This window comes from Clytia hemisphaerica, unplaced genomic scaffold (assembly GCF_902728285.1).
Source record: "Clytia hemisphaerica strain Z4C2 unplaced genomic scaffold, Clytia hemisphaerica genome assembly, whole genome shotgun sequence".
In the NCBI taxonomy this organism is placed as follows: Eukaryota; Metazoa; Cnidaria; class Hydrozoa; order Leptothecata; family Clytiidae; genus Clytia; species Clytia hemisphaerica.
In genome coordinates this window covers 1,356,429-1,370,934 of record NW_027103836.1, presented here as the reverse complement: position 1 = coordinate 1,370,934, position 14,506 = coordinate 1,356,429, and the positions used below count along the sequence as shown (strand labels likewise).

At 35.9% G+C, this 14,506-nt stretch overlaps 3 protein-coding genes across 3 annotated transcripts in view; 2 read left to right on the top strand and 1 right to left on the bottom strand.

The window, feature by feature from the left end:
* Window positions 1-14,506, bottom strand: part of LOC136807169 (A disintegrin and metalloproteinase with thrombospondin motifs 6-like) — a 79,469-nt gene that overhangs the window by 40,626 nt on the left and 24,337 nt on the right. The gene's annotated exons all lie outside the window — the stretch shown is intronic.
* LOC136807167 (uncharacterized) lies at window positions 4,424-7,110 on the top strand. The gene is made up of 3 exons (XM_067063747.1): window positions 4,424-4,704; window positions 5,092-5,415; window positions 6,517-7,110. Exons 1-3 carry the CDS (start codon window positions 4,527-4,529, stop codon window positions 7,047-7,049), a joined length of 1,035 nt encoding a protein of 344 aa, XP_066919848.1. The 5' UTR covers window positions 4,424-4,526; the 3' UTR covers window positions 7,050-7,110.
* On the top strand, window positions 7,367-12,273 carry LOC136807166 (uncharacterized). Its single transcript, XM_067063746.1, has 3 exons — window positions 7,367-7,565; window positions 9,454-9,508; window positions 11,735-12,273. Exons 1-3 carry the CDS (start codon window positions 7,497-7,499, stop codon window positions 12,187-12,189), a joined length of 579 nt encoding a protein of 192 aa, XP_066919847.1. The 5' UTR covers window positions 7,367-7,496; the 3' UTR covers window positions 12,190-12,273.

Genomic DNA, 14,506 nt, shown 5'->3' with positions numbered 1-14,506 from the left:
AAATTTTCGAAAAATTAATTATAGCGCCCCGGCTTTTAGGTATCCGAGAGTAGATTAAACGACACAAAGTCAATAATATGCGAATAATCAAATGCTTTGACGTAAATGCTGCTCTTGACGAAAATCCACTCTCATACGCAGATCTTTCTTCACCCCTGTCTACGCTACTGTTCTAAAAAATTGAAAAAGCTTTTCATTCTGAAACCTTTTGAAAAAGTTTTTTTCTGGAATTTTTTTTTTGAAAACCTAAAACTTCAAAATGGCCAAAAAGCTCATGAGTTTACGGTTACCGTTTTTGCCTTTTTAAATCAAGTGGTCAGGAGCTGTAGCCAAAAATAAGGAACTTAGTTAAATAGTTGTCCAAGGGCTAAAGTAATTTTCAGAAGTCATCATTTTTCTTGACTTTTTCTTTTTCTTACTCCGCTCACTTGCCGTACCTTAACCCGTGTAAGAGACCGTAGTAAGTGAATATTTCAAAATATCGCCTAACAACGTTGTTACTAAAAGTGGTAACACAGGGTAACACATGGTAACAGGGGGTAACACTAGGGTAATCAATGGTGCTGGTGAATTCAATGTTGGAATCAATGGTGCAGGTGACTGAAATGATGGAATCGATGTTGCTGGTGAATGCAATGATGGTGTTACTGGTGAATGCAATGATAGAATCAATGATGCTGGTGAATGTAATGCTGGAATCAATTGAATTTACCAGCACCATTGATTCCAACATTGAATTCACCAGCACTATTGATTCTAGCATTACATTCACCAGCAACATCGATTCCATCATTTCAGTCACCAGCAACATCGATTCCATCATTGCATTGACCAGCATCATTCATTCTATCATTGTATTCACCAACAACATTGGTTAAGTCAATTTTCAAATTTCCGACCCCTCAGAGCCACCATTTTCAAACTGTTATCATGTGTTACCCCTGTTACCCTAGTGTTACCCCTGTTACCCATGTGTTACCCATGTGTTACCCCCTGTTACCCTAGTGTTACCCCCTGTTACCATGTGTTACCACTTTTAGTAACAACGCCTAACAATTAATGTTTCATGGAAAATAAAGACTCTGAAAATTTGAAAAAGTACGCAAAATTTGGTTGTCACGCCAAAACTTGGATGGCACGCCGGAATTTGGTTGGCACGCCGGAATGCACGCCAAAATTTGGTTGGCACGCCAAAACTTGGATGGCACGCCGGAATAAGGATGGCACGCCGGAATATGGATGGCACGCCAAAATTTGGATGGCACGCCAAAATTTGGATGGCACACCAAAATTTGGATGGCACGCCAAAATTTGGATGGCACGCCAAAATTTGGATGGCACGCCAAAATTTGGATGGCACGCCAAAACTTGGATGGCACGTCGGAATTTGGATGGCACGTAGGCACGCTGGCACGCCAAGACACGTTGGCACGCTAGCACGTTGGCACGCCGAGACAGTTGGCACGCTGGCACGTTGGCACGCCAAGACAGTTGGCACGAAGGCACGCATGGCACGCATGGCACGCTGGCACGCCTAAAAACCGATGGCACGCTGGCACGCGTGGCACGCGATTTAGCAGACTCGAAGAGGGAGATGTACGTGTTTGAAGATCTTGAAAATCAAGGTACTGTATACAAATTCAAAAGCAATAGAAAATTGCTTGTAAAATGTTTTTTATTCAAATAAGAATGGAAATATATTCAGATAAGATCTGATAAGATCTGATAAGATGTTGTAAAAGAGTACTGGCCGAAAGGTTTGTTTTGATTTAACTATTCTACCAGACGGGTCATTCATTTAAGGGCTATGCATGTTAGCCTCCTCATGATGCAAGTTACCCGGCCTCACGGTATAACCGAAAGGCTAAAGAGGAATCTATGAGGATTTGATGTGACTTCTTCCTCAATAAGTTGAGCGCCTCCCATTGGGTAGGTACAAAAAGCCTAGTACCTAATACTTAATACTTAACTACCTTAAAATTTGCAAAATTTTGGCCCTTTTTACACCGGCCCTTTTTACGCCGGCCCTAATTACGCCACAGCCTGATTTTGGGCTAACGCTAATTAGGGCCGTAAATAACGCCAAAATTTGTTAGAATGGCCTTTGTTACGCCAAGAGCCTAAAAATAACGCCAATAAGGGCCAGCGTAAAAAGGGCCGACAAGGTACTTACTATTTACAGTAAAATACCTCAAAATGACTCGAGATTACCTTTAATATATTCAGCATGTTAAAATTAGAAATCTTTTTTTTTTTAATTTACTGTAATAGAGATTTTTCATACGCGTTTTTTTATAAGAACAACAAAAAATTTTAAAGATGTTATTAGCTTTTCGGGTTTTAAGCCTAAAAATGTTCTTAACATTTTCTTATTTCCACAGCCTTAAAATTTTCTTATATGGTTTGTTCTTATAAAAAAGAAGAGGTAAAGAAGAGTTCTGGTCTGTAAAATATCCAAACGGAGTAGGTAGTAAGTAGTAAGTAATACAACTGTGGTTCATTTGAGGAATTTCCCAGGTGTCAAAAAGACTTTTCTTGGCACTATTGAGGAATTTTTGAAAAGTCTACAGACCTTTTGTCCGAGATTGTTGGTAGTAGGCGTTTTGTACTTACCGGTCTCCCTTAGTCATAGCTGGTTGTACCATTTATTGTTTTGATTCCGTGCAATTTGCACAGAATATAAACAAATTCCGAATGGCGAAAAACTGCACACATAAGCATTTTTTTATAATGTCCCGAATACAGTCAGAACTATTGCAAATCAGACTATGTTCGCCTCACTTGGATACGATGGCCTAATTAAGCCAGAATATGTAGCCTAATTAGGCTGGAAAGAACAAAATTCCAATTTTTGACTCGTTAGATTTCAAATTCCGCGCCAAAATTTAGCTAAAAATGTCAAATTCTTATTTATTCAAATAAGGTTCCACCTGTTTTTTAGGTAAAATCTGAGCAGATTGAGAAAATATTCAGTTTTTAGTAGTGCGCATGCGTAGTTTCACAGAAAAGCTTAAGTCTTATGCTGTTTCAGCAAAATTATGTTATCAGTCGAAATTAAAGAAAAGAATCCGCTAAGGGAAAAGATAAAAATAATAAAACGAACCTCTTAAATATTGCTTCAATTTATTGTTTGGAATTTATATAAGTTATTAAGAACAGAATTGAGAATCCTAAGTACAAGCTTTTTTTATAAGAATAATCTTTAAAGAATGTCCATGATTAAAATGGCTAAAAATTAAGAATAACGCTAACAACATCACCATCATGGAATTGTGCTACTCAAGCTAAGAATGCCATTTTCAATTAGTAATTGTCAATCACCCCCAAGTAAGGCTCACTCCTTTCACAAAAATGCCATTTTATGCTTGAGACGTATGTACTAAATTTTAAGTCTAGTCTGAATTAGGATCCTAGACTAAGAATGCTGTAAAAATATTTTAGGATGATTTTTCCAACAAAAGTTAAAAATATCCATGATGAAATGGATTTACACCATTCTTATAAAAAAAGCGTGTAACAAGATAAAATCTAATTTATCACGTTTTTAAACGAAAAAACCACAAGAAACGAAAAGAAGCAAAAGTTTTTTTTAATTTTTCAGACAACAAAATTGCGCGCTGCATATGTAGAACTTAAATCGGCTTGATTTTTTAGTCCAAGTAACAAGTCCATGTCGGATTTTACTTGTCCTCAAGATATTTAGGTTTGAATATGTTATATATCCAAATTAAGCCATTAAATATCCTAACTAGGATAAAGATTTTGGCCTAATTGGGCAAACATCCTAGTTTGGCCACCATAGCCTAATTTGCAATTGTTCTTGACTGGAATATGAGGTACATCGAGGAAATACAAATCAAATTCAATAGTAGTAGTTTTATAAGAACAATTTTATAAGAACAAGAGGTCAAATTTAGGCTAAAACCTCGTATTTAAAAACGGCTTTGAAAGCTTATTCAAAAGTCTTTATTAAGAACATTTGAAAAGCATGCACGCCTTACCGTGAAAAGCACAGGCCGAAATCATATATCGACCTGTGCCGACCAATCCAGAATTTCTATTCAGCGCGCAATCAACGCAGAGAAACGTAACCATGACGACAATCCAAGATCTTGGATGAAGTTCAAAGTTGATATTTTTATCCCCGGCGTTGAAAACACAACTCAAATATTAAAAAGAGTCAGCGATAGAAAATCATACCATAAAGATTTGTCTATCATTTCGATTCCATTTAAGTAACATTACCATAACTAAAAGTTTAGTAATTACTGTTATACATTTGGGAATCATGTAGAAGATTTCTTTTGAAAGAAACTCATTTCAATTACACTTGGAGGTTTCAGGGGAATTCATAGATAGTAACTGCATACTGTGTGTACTGCATACTGTTATCAATAAAATACTTTAATCTTATCTTATTAACCATATGTATTAATACGTCTCATATATTAATGAGAGAACATGCATGTATAGTTTTGTATCGCTTCTCAAAAAATAATATACAGAGTTAGAAAGAAGAGAAACTTATGAGATTGTTAAACAGTAGTTCATATGCGTGTGTTTGGTTTCACGAAATAAGAATGATGCGTCACCCAAAAGATTTTATTGTTGTTGCAATATTTTTGATGTTAGGATTTTACTTTCTTTACAATAATGGACACCATGACAAAAGGGAGTACAAGTTTAAAGATCTAAAAGATCAAGGTACGAATCCTGTGGATTTGAAGTGTTGGGGGACCGGGGAGGGCACTCAAGGAAGGTTAACGACCTACAGTACGTGCGGCTCTTATAAGGTCATTTTTCCAAAATTCTAAAAGTGCACTATAAGGGTCGAAGTGAGCAAAGATGAGAAAAAGTGAACTGTAGAGGTGTAAAATTTGGAAAATCTGACCATATTTTGCCTTAAAATGGTCAAAATCTTTTTTTAAGAAAATACACCGTAAGGGTCCTATTTCAGTTGTTTTTGAATCGAGTGTCCCCGAAATTTGCACCGAATTTCTGAGGTGGCGGATTGAATCTAGCACTTATTTCCTTTTACCATTTTACATTTTTCAAATTATTTTGAAAATTTTTTTTCTCTTTACGATAAAGGTATCATCGATGAACGAGCAGCCGACAAGAACTCTACCCTCCACGATTCACTTGTCTTTCCTTCACATGTAAAATATTTCACATCGAAACTAGAATATGCCTATTCGAAAAGTGGAACGGATTTACAGTCTTTACAAAAAAAAGTCGAAGACAGACGATCAAAACTAAAACGTAGTCCGAAATATGGTGAAGATCAATCTTGTGCAATCGGTGACAGAATCCCAGGACTGATTAAACTATTTGATGCGTGGGCACACATGGCGGATTTATTCAACGTTCGATATTTACTGATATATGGATCTCTAGTTGGAGCGGAACGTGACCGTAAGTTGTGATTTTGTAGGTACAGTTAGTTGTCACTCTCTAATTCGACCTTCTACTCTTTGATACACTCCATCAACAAGAAACTCTCCTAAACTATGCTCTATTATTTGATTTGCTCCCTTATTCGATGAAAATGCGATTCCCCTTGAAAATCGAATTAGAGAGCGTCAACTATATCAATATTCGATAAAGTCTTAAGGAGTGGTGGAGGATGTTTTCGTCCGTCACAGAAATATTAAATTTATTTAATTTATTTATTTATTTATTTATTCTTTCTTTAACCCTTTAACGTTGGTGTAAAAAATATAGTACAAAACTAATTAAAACCAACTTGACAATCGAATATTCCCTAGCTAGAGAATAATATTAAAATTGATAAAATCATTAAAATATTGAACAAAGTTTGCAAGAACAATAGATTTTTGTTTTGCATATTTTATTTTTGAAACTCTCCACTGAGTCCAAATTTTTAAGTTCTGCGGGCAATCTATTCCATGCTTGCCCTGCTCGAAAATTAAAAAAGTTCAAGCAAACTGAGTTCTTTGGTTGTGAAAGTTTAATTTGAGCGCCTCTCCTAAGTTTAGGACCTTTCCGAGAATTTTCGTTCTGGTCCTCGTCCTCATTTAAACGCGGAGAAATTAGGATGAGCAAAGTTTACAGCCGGTAATAAGAGTCGATTTTCCAAGATCCACCAACTCTACCGACTGTAAACTAGCTTTGAAATCAAAACATATTATTGACACTGAAGTCTAGAGGAGGAGGTACTTTCAGAATTGGGACATAAAGTTCACCAAACGTTATAAAGAACGTTAATTATTTGACATTCTGGTTATTATTTTCAGGCAGATTTTCAAACTTGAAAATAGACCCGTTAAGGCCATCTTCCTACCTTGTTGACATAAAAGGCTAGTATATCAATTTCTGCAATAAGTGTAGACATACTAAATGCTAAACTCGTAAGCAGCCCATAGCAACATTCTTTTTTACATTCTAAAAGCGCTCTCCAAAATACATCCATCAACAAGGGCATGAAATTGTAAAAAAATGACACTGTATAAAACGATTCCCTTGACTGTTAACGGTGTAAATATCTTTTTCTAGGTAACATCGTGCCGTACGATTTAGACGTCGATGTAATGATGCCGGAAGATGACGTGCCAAAACTCTTGAAAATGGTCGATCGTCATTTCACAGTCGACGATAACAAAATTCATCTCACCATTCATCCAGAGTATAAAACATACTGGCGAAAGCGAACAAAAATCTGTTGCAATGGAGAAATCAGTCGTGGCCCAGGATCGTGGACATGTTGGGACCAATGCGCCGTACCTAATCCACTCGGGCGTCTTATTCTCGGACATAAGTTACACGTAGGAATTATAGGTTATAAAATGATTGAAAGTGGTAGCGTTTTAAAAATGACATGCCATGAGGAATATGGTTTTAGTACTGAGTACAAATGGGTAGATATGATACCCAAAGATTGTGAATTTTTGGGCCATAAGACATACTGTCCGACAAACCCTGATCCAATGAGTCAAGCAATTTATGGAAAAGATTGGAGAGACCCAGACAGAAAATGTAAAAATGGAAAATGGACTAAAATAAGTAACGTACCAAGTAAATATTATTAATTTTAATTACTATCTAGATCATTGGAACTTATTCTGAAGAAACAACATAAATCTGCTATGAGTCGCTTTTTCTTTCATTTCAAGTCCCCGCAATGCGTATTGGGTAATCAGGACGGTCCGCAAATCAAGGTTTCTGATTGGTTCAAAATTTTGATGATTCTGAATCATCTTAAGTTTGATTTATTATTCATTTTATTTTTCAAAAGACATTGAAAATATCTGAAGTTCCGAAATGAAAATATTTTATTAAATTATTAATTTTGTTTCAAGTAAAACTTATTTTTTCGAAAATGTGGCAAATTATTTCCTATTCAAATGTTACTAATAACAAGTACACGAAAGAAACATTATTGCTTTTAGGGGAAAATAAATAATCCTTCAAGGGAGTCGTAAGCAGAAATAAAAGTATCATAACCTTTGAGTAGTGATAAGAAAAGTCGGAGGAAAATGAAACTAGCGTGGGTTTGGTTCACACTGGCCATTGTGGTTGAAATAAGCCGAGCACAGAAATGCAAGGTAGGTTATAAACCCATCGTATCTTAATCGAAAATGGTCATTAGTTAACACTTTTTACATGGAAGACTATGTAGCCAATCAAATAGCTCTACTGGTGTCAAACTCAAAAAAATTCCACCTCTTATGAGGCCCCCCAGCGGCACCCCTAATCACGCCATCACGCAAAAAAAAATTCTCCATCACGCATCACGAAAATCGCTAAAATTTGTCATTACACAAAAAATAGCGAAAAATAGCCCAAATCACGCATCACGCCAAAATCTTGATCACGCCATCACGCCAAAAAAAATCTCTAATCACGCCATCACGCAAGAAAAAAATCCCAATCACGCCATCACGCAAACCGCTGGGGGGGCCTCTCTTACAGCCTTTCTCTACCTTTGAATAAATAAAACAATTCCAGGCATCGTGTTCGAATGGCATTGTTTCCAAGACATTGAAACGTCATTAGTTAGAGACATAATCAAGAGTAGGCCAAAATTGAGCCTAATTTAGAGGGCTTCGATTTTTTTGCCCAGTAGAAAAAGTGGCCATTTTTTTCTTTTTCATATATCATTTTTGAATTTTAGCTTTAAAATCATCAACTCAAAACTATGATTATATTCAGCATGACTATACTTTCAAAAAGATTTTGAAAAGACTTTGGATTTAATCTTTTTTCCCTCGGAATAATACACTTTTTTTTTATAAGAACATCCTAAATTTTTTAAGTCTTGGGATTTTCTTAACTTTTTGAATTGTAAGCCTAGAGAAATGTTCTTAACATGTTCTTATTTTCGCCATTTTATGAGTGTTTTGTCCAATTTCCTATGAAATTCTGTGTTCTAGAGTCCGCAAAGCTTTAAAATGTTCTTAACACTTTGGCCATCGAAGCCTTATGTTCTTATAAAGTTCGTTTCTAACGGTTTCCTCATATGTCATAGTCTCCTTCTTCGAATGTGTAAATGTCGCCAGTATTGTAATCAACACCGGCCCCTTTTTACGCCCACCCGCAATCGATCGCTGCCGTATTTTGAGTTTACGCCTACTAGGCACGTGAAAAACACTAAAATCAATATAATTCGCCAAATTTGCTTCAAAACTTTTCTTCTATTCTGTCTTGGACAAAATCAATGTCGCTGAAAATCGATGCTTTTCGTTAATTTTTTGGATATGGAGTGAAAAAATGAACACTATTCCTATTCGAGTATAATCTAATTCTATTATACTTACGTTAAAAGCAATATTACTTTTTCACAATATTGTCATGAATGTCTGTGCCAAGTTTCATGTTTTTTCATCAAATGCAAAATAGTTATGCTTAGCCACTAGAAAAATTTAGACTCTTTTTAAACCAACCCTTTTATTAACGCAAACCCTTCATTCGTCTTCAGTTTTCTATTCTTTCACTCGTTCACCAGTCGATAGCACAAATATCTAAAACAAACATACTCCCGGGATGAGCTGGAGTTTTTACAAGATACTTCACTAATTGGTCATTTAAAGTGATAGAGATGACGCGTTCTTTAGAAAAAGTGATGAGATTCTTTTATTACATCTTAACGACCAACCAAATCAAATAAGAGCTTGTAAAAACTCCAGCTTGTCCCAAACATACAGTGGATGAGCCAATTGGAGCCCACAAACTGCGCATGCGTCCAATCTCTCTCCTCCAACCTTCGCGCCATGCAGGTTATCTGTTTTGATTTGATTTGATTTTACGAAATTGCCGGTACCGAATTGTGATCTACTACTGTGGTCTACTCAGCAAAGATAACGCGTTGTTTTGCTCCGATTGCCGTGGCTTGAGAAAAAAAGTAGCTCTATCTAGTGTTTTAGATAAAATATCTGTGTTCAATGATCTTATAAAGTAGCTAGCTTTGAACGAGATAATTCCTATACTTTACAGGCGCGAAAACCAAAAAATCGACACGGTGTGGAACCAATACTTTTGATTGACAAAGGTAACTATGGTAACATTTGAATTTTATCACGCTTATGCACGAGCATAAAAGTGGTAAATGGAACTTTTCTTCAAAATTTATACTTTCAAGATTGAGTTTTAACTCAAACTTTATCCAAACTACTTAAATGGGATAAATCTTTGCGAGGATTAAATTTTGCGGATGGGGCTTTCTTGATTTTTCGCGTTCATTTAACTTCGCTGATCGGGGTAAAAATAGGAATTTATGAAAAGGGCCAAAACTTTAAATTAAATTTTTTTTCCAGAAAACTGAACAAAACTTTCTTTCATTTCGACGATTTTGGAATAGTGCGAGGGAGATACGTATATTAGAATATCATATAAGTTGAATACAAATTTGGACAGAGCTTGATTTTTACAGGGTTTTTACAGCTAATAAGCGTGTTGAGGATTTCACCTAAATCCACGAAATGCGCGCAAAATTCAATCCCTGTGAAAGTTTTTCCTATTAAAGTAAGTTTTTATTTCACATGACTAGGGGTAAGTTTTTCTTATGGGTTGTTATTTTTTATTTCACATGACTAGTAGTAGGGGGCCAAGCCTTGGGTTCCGTGACATCTTTTCTACGACCTAGCCATTTTTGTCTATTCAAAAGAACAGTATATTACAAGGGTTCTAGGAAAATTGCCCCCGAGAAAATTGCCCCCCGGAAAACTGCCCCCGGAAAATTGCCCCCGGAACTTGCCCCCTAGGAAACTTCCCCCCAGAAGTGCCCCCAAGAAAATTGCCCCTAGTAAATTGCCCCCCGGAAAATTGCCCCCCCCCCGCCATCTTTTTTTCCACTTTTTAAAAGCCAATGAAACTCAAATGGCCATTGTAGCTGTAAAATAAGTAGTTTTGATTATCTTAGGGACCTAGTAAACGGGGTTCAGCGGGGTGGATTGAAAAAGGCTAAACAGATAATCGTGAAAAAAAGAAGTTCAGATACCGAAAATTGATAGCGGGGGGTTGGATAACAAGTCCTGGGTAGAAAATTGCGAAAAATAGATTATTTGGTGGAACTTTTTTTGGAATACTGTAATTACTTTTGGAATAATTTTAGTGATGACACGCAAATCTTTCTTTTATCTATTTTGGCAACTTGTTGAATTTCGGGTTATTAGCAAGAAAACTGAAATTTAATTTTGGTGGGAACTTATTGGCGAGTTAGTAAAATTATTCCCTAGCTTAGAGAGCACGGATAGGGCGTTAGGGTAAAAATGGGAAAGATTTTTTTTGAAAGTGATTTTAGACTCGACTATCTTTCTCCACTCATACAAAACTGTAAAAGTCGTTTTGAGCGTCTTTTTCTTTAATAAAAAATAAAAACTAAACATGCAAAGCAGATCAATGTCAGGTGAGGAATATAGTAGAATGAAGTATCCTTCCTATGACCAAGAATTTGTAAAACATAAGAAAATCTTGAATAGCGAAAATAAGTATAAAACACATTGAAATGGACTTCGCTAAACAGAAACGCTTCTCTGTATTCCATGGTTAAACCACATTTTCCTTATAAAAACGTCAACTAATGAAAATTACGGCGCAACCTGAAAATAAGCCCAAATATTCTAGATTCTTAATCCGTAAGACGCGATCACTAAAATGCGTAATCCAAATTCCAAGTGTTGAAAATTGATTAGATTAGTTCGAAAATGAAAATAGGGGCAATTCCGGGGGCAATTTTCTTAGGGGGCAATTTCTGGGGGCAATTTCTGGGGGGCAATTTTCGGGGGCAATTTTCCTAGGGGGCAATTCCGGGGGGCCGTTTCGAGGGAATTTCCGGGGCAGTTTTCCGGGGGGGGCAGTTTTCGGGGGCAATTTTCCTGACACCATTACAAGAGAGGGAGGACGTGGATTAGGCTCGGGAAAACTTTTTATGACCAAAATAGTGACGCCATAGGCAAAACTGCAAGGGAAATAAGTGTTAGAGAAATAGCTGATTTTCAAAAGTCAAAATAAACGAAAATGATTGATATCATCTGAAAGAGCATGAAATTCTGAGCAGAAAAATGTATTACAACAACTCTCTGACTAAAAGACACAAAGGAATACAGCCGATTTAAGACCAACTAAAGTCTATTCACGATAAGTGTGCACTCTTTTTTCATTAATAATATACTGTTCTTTTGAATAGACTAAAATGGCTAGGGCGTAGAAAAGAAAATGTCACGGCACCCAAGGTTTGGCCCCCTACTATAGGGGTAAGTTTTTCTTTTCATTTAAGAAACGCAACTGAAATTTGACAATTACTTGACAACAATACCTGTCCTTGGAACAGAATGGAAAGTATCCTTCTACCTCAAATATTACCAAAACAATCCTAATAACCAAGGAACGTCTACGTTTTTCATGGAAGATTCTACGGGAAATAAACGTCCAACAATCAACGGCCACGCAGGGAATTCTCGAATTCACGTCTATCATTTTGTGGACGGCTCAGAGAAGGCCTTTACGTATCCCCTAACCTTGAATGTCTATCATTTTATCGAGATGGAACAACGGTATATATCTGGCGGAAACTACGAGTTTCGCTTTTCAGTTGACGGCGTCGTGATCCAAACGTCCCTCCTTACGCAAGACATCCATCTACGTTATGACGTGAAGCTTTACGCCGCTAATAAAAATATACCGACAAGTCCTGCTTATATAAAACAACTGGAGTTTGTTAACATTTTTTGAATTTCTTTCTTTTTTTTACATTTTTCAGCTTCATTTTAAAACACTTTTGCATTTTTTTCAACTTTTTGATTAACTTATCAACAGTATATTCTACCAGTGGATACCCCTTAAGACCTACAAAAACTAAAGGTACCCTCTATCTGAAAATGTTGGTGGAATTTGAGGCTGAAAGTTTTTGTGTTGAACTTGAAAGTACGCTGTCTATGGTTTTCTTCCCTAACGGTGATTACCCCTTAAAACCTACAAATTGGTTTTTCTCGAATAACTTTTTATAAAATGGTCCTTTTGGTCTCAAATTTTGAACTACAGGGTGTCCCTAATTAAAGTATCGAGTTTGAACATGCGATTGAGTAGAAAAGTTTGTGTGTGTTATCGCTAAAATATAAGAACGTTCTCCATCACACAGGCTTATTACAAAAGGTAGTTACAACGTATAAATTAATCGTAGTGACAAAGAAAAAGAGGAAGAGCTTAGAATACAATTTTGTGAACACACACATAAAACTTTCTACTCATAGTTGTGTTTCGACTCGATGCTTTAATTAGGGACACCCTGTACAGTTATTCACTACATAGTTACTAATGTTACCATCAGATTATTGCCTAAATATTTTCAAAACCGTACCAAAATTTAGAATACACCTTAAAACCTACACTATTACACCTTAAAACCTACAAAAATTAACCCCTTGCTCACAATTTATTGAAAACTGTGAAATTGTAATTCAGGTGCTGAACCGTGATCAAATACTTGCTAGAAATCCATTCCCAAAACAATATTTGTATTTTTTAGGATTTTATGCCCATAAAGCAATTGCGCCTGTTTTTGTCGAAAACGGCTTTGAAGGGTCCATACTTTTATTTACTTCATTAATTTCATGGAACTAATGTTTTGTGAATCTCAATCAAATTTGTGACATTTTGGTATGCAGCAATATGACCATGAAAGTGGATTTTCAGATTTTATTAGTCACTACCATAAACGAGCTTTAAAATAGAATTTTGAGGGCCTTACGATTTCTTTGGGATCTAACCATGAAGAAGAACATTTTTCATACCTACCATAAGTATACCTATAAGGTACCTAAAAGGTATAGGTTTTATGAACTTAAATTCAATTGTGTAATCTCTAGGTCCGAAAAATTAAATTTTTGAAGGGATTTTTGATGAAACTTTGAATAAATTCGAGTTTTACGACACTTTGCGATAATTGAAATTAGGTATTTTATGAAAGTATATTTATAAAAGGTTGTAAAAAAGTAAATTATATATTAAATTAAGTTGGGTGGCTAAGAGAGCTCAAAGTGCAACTTTGGTGCAACTGTAGGTTTTAAAAAAGGGTATCCACTGAAATGATTCGTTATTAATGGCACATATTTACACACAAAGACTAATCATGTAAAGGGAAAATTTTTATTTCACCTCAATTATTGTTGATACATTTATTATGGAAATAAGATACATTTGTGTATGCAACCAGAACGAGTGCAATTCGAGAATAATTGTACGAGTGATTTCTTTTTTTTTTAAAGTCGAGACAAAAAAAAATCACGAGTGCAATTTTCGAATCGCACGAGTTATCATGTGATTACGAGCTAGTTAGTCAGGGAGCAGAGCGCCAAAAAAATCAAATAACACTCGGGACTTTTTGAAACTTTCAGGGATGGTTAAGTAGGCCTAAAGGGTCACAAAACCGTTTACTTGCCTTTCTGAATTTACTTGTGGGGCCTTGCACGGACAAAAGTTTACTGTATGGCTAATCCCAGGGGGGGACATATTTGACCCCCCCTGATATCTCGGGATCGCCAAATGCTATTGATTCCAAATTTTGACCACTAAAAGACCTTCATAAAACAAAATGATTGTATTGTATTTTGGTCTAGCCACGTGACCTTAGAGGGTATTTTACAGACCAATACTTTTGCACTCTTTTCACTTTAGAATTCTTTGACCGTAACGATTTTACCAATGAAATTGTAACAAACATATTAAATCTAATATTTTATGTGTCTTGGTCAAGGGAGTTGATGATATCGCTGAGAAAGTTTATTTTTACCCTTGATCGGTCTGTAAATTTACTTAACTCATTAAAGGGAATGTTCTATGTGTATAAAGTATACGGATGAATGCATATATAGAAAGGTAAGGAAAACATCCCCGTATTTTAGCGATATATTTTTGTCCTGAAAACTCTAGTTCGAATTCATAAGTGCTCTTTTCAAAACTACCATGAATAAGATTTAAAATATTGACCTGTAAGGTGCTGAGAAATGCTGAAAACACATTCAAAATGAGCTGCTATCACTCCACTGTCACC

Bases quoted from the DNA above. Each gene is read 5' to 3' on its own strand.
- LOC136807167 (XM_067063747.1), top strand. From the start codon at position 4,527: ATGAGATTGTTAAACAGTAGTTCATATGCGTGTGTTTGGTTTCACGAA. The intron at 4,705-5,091 runs GTACGAATCCTG...TTTACGATAAAG, and splicing joins TAAAGATCTAAAAGATCAAG to GTATCATCGATGAACGAGCA. The intron at 5,416-6,516 runs GTAAGTTGTGAT...ATCTTTTTCTAG, and splicing joins AGTTGGAGCGGAACGTGACC to GTAACATCGTGCCGTACGAT.
- LOC136807166 (XM_067063746.1), top strand. From the start codon at position 7,497: ATGAAACTAGCGTGGGTTTGGTTCACACTGGCCATTGTGGTTGAAATA. The intron at 7,566-9,453 runs GTAGGTTATAAA...TATACTTTACAG, and splicing joins GCCGAGCACAGAAATGCAAG to GCGCGAAAACCAAAAAATCG. The intron at 9,509-11,734 runs GTAACTATGGTA...TTTTCATTTAAG, and splicing joins AATACTTTTGATTGACAAAG to AAACGCAACTGAAATTTGAC.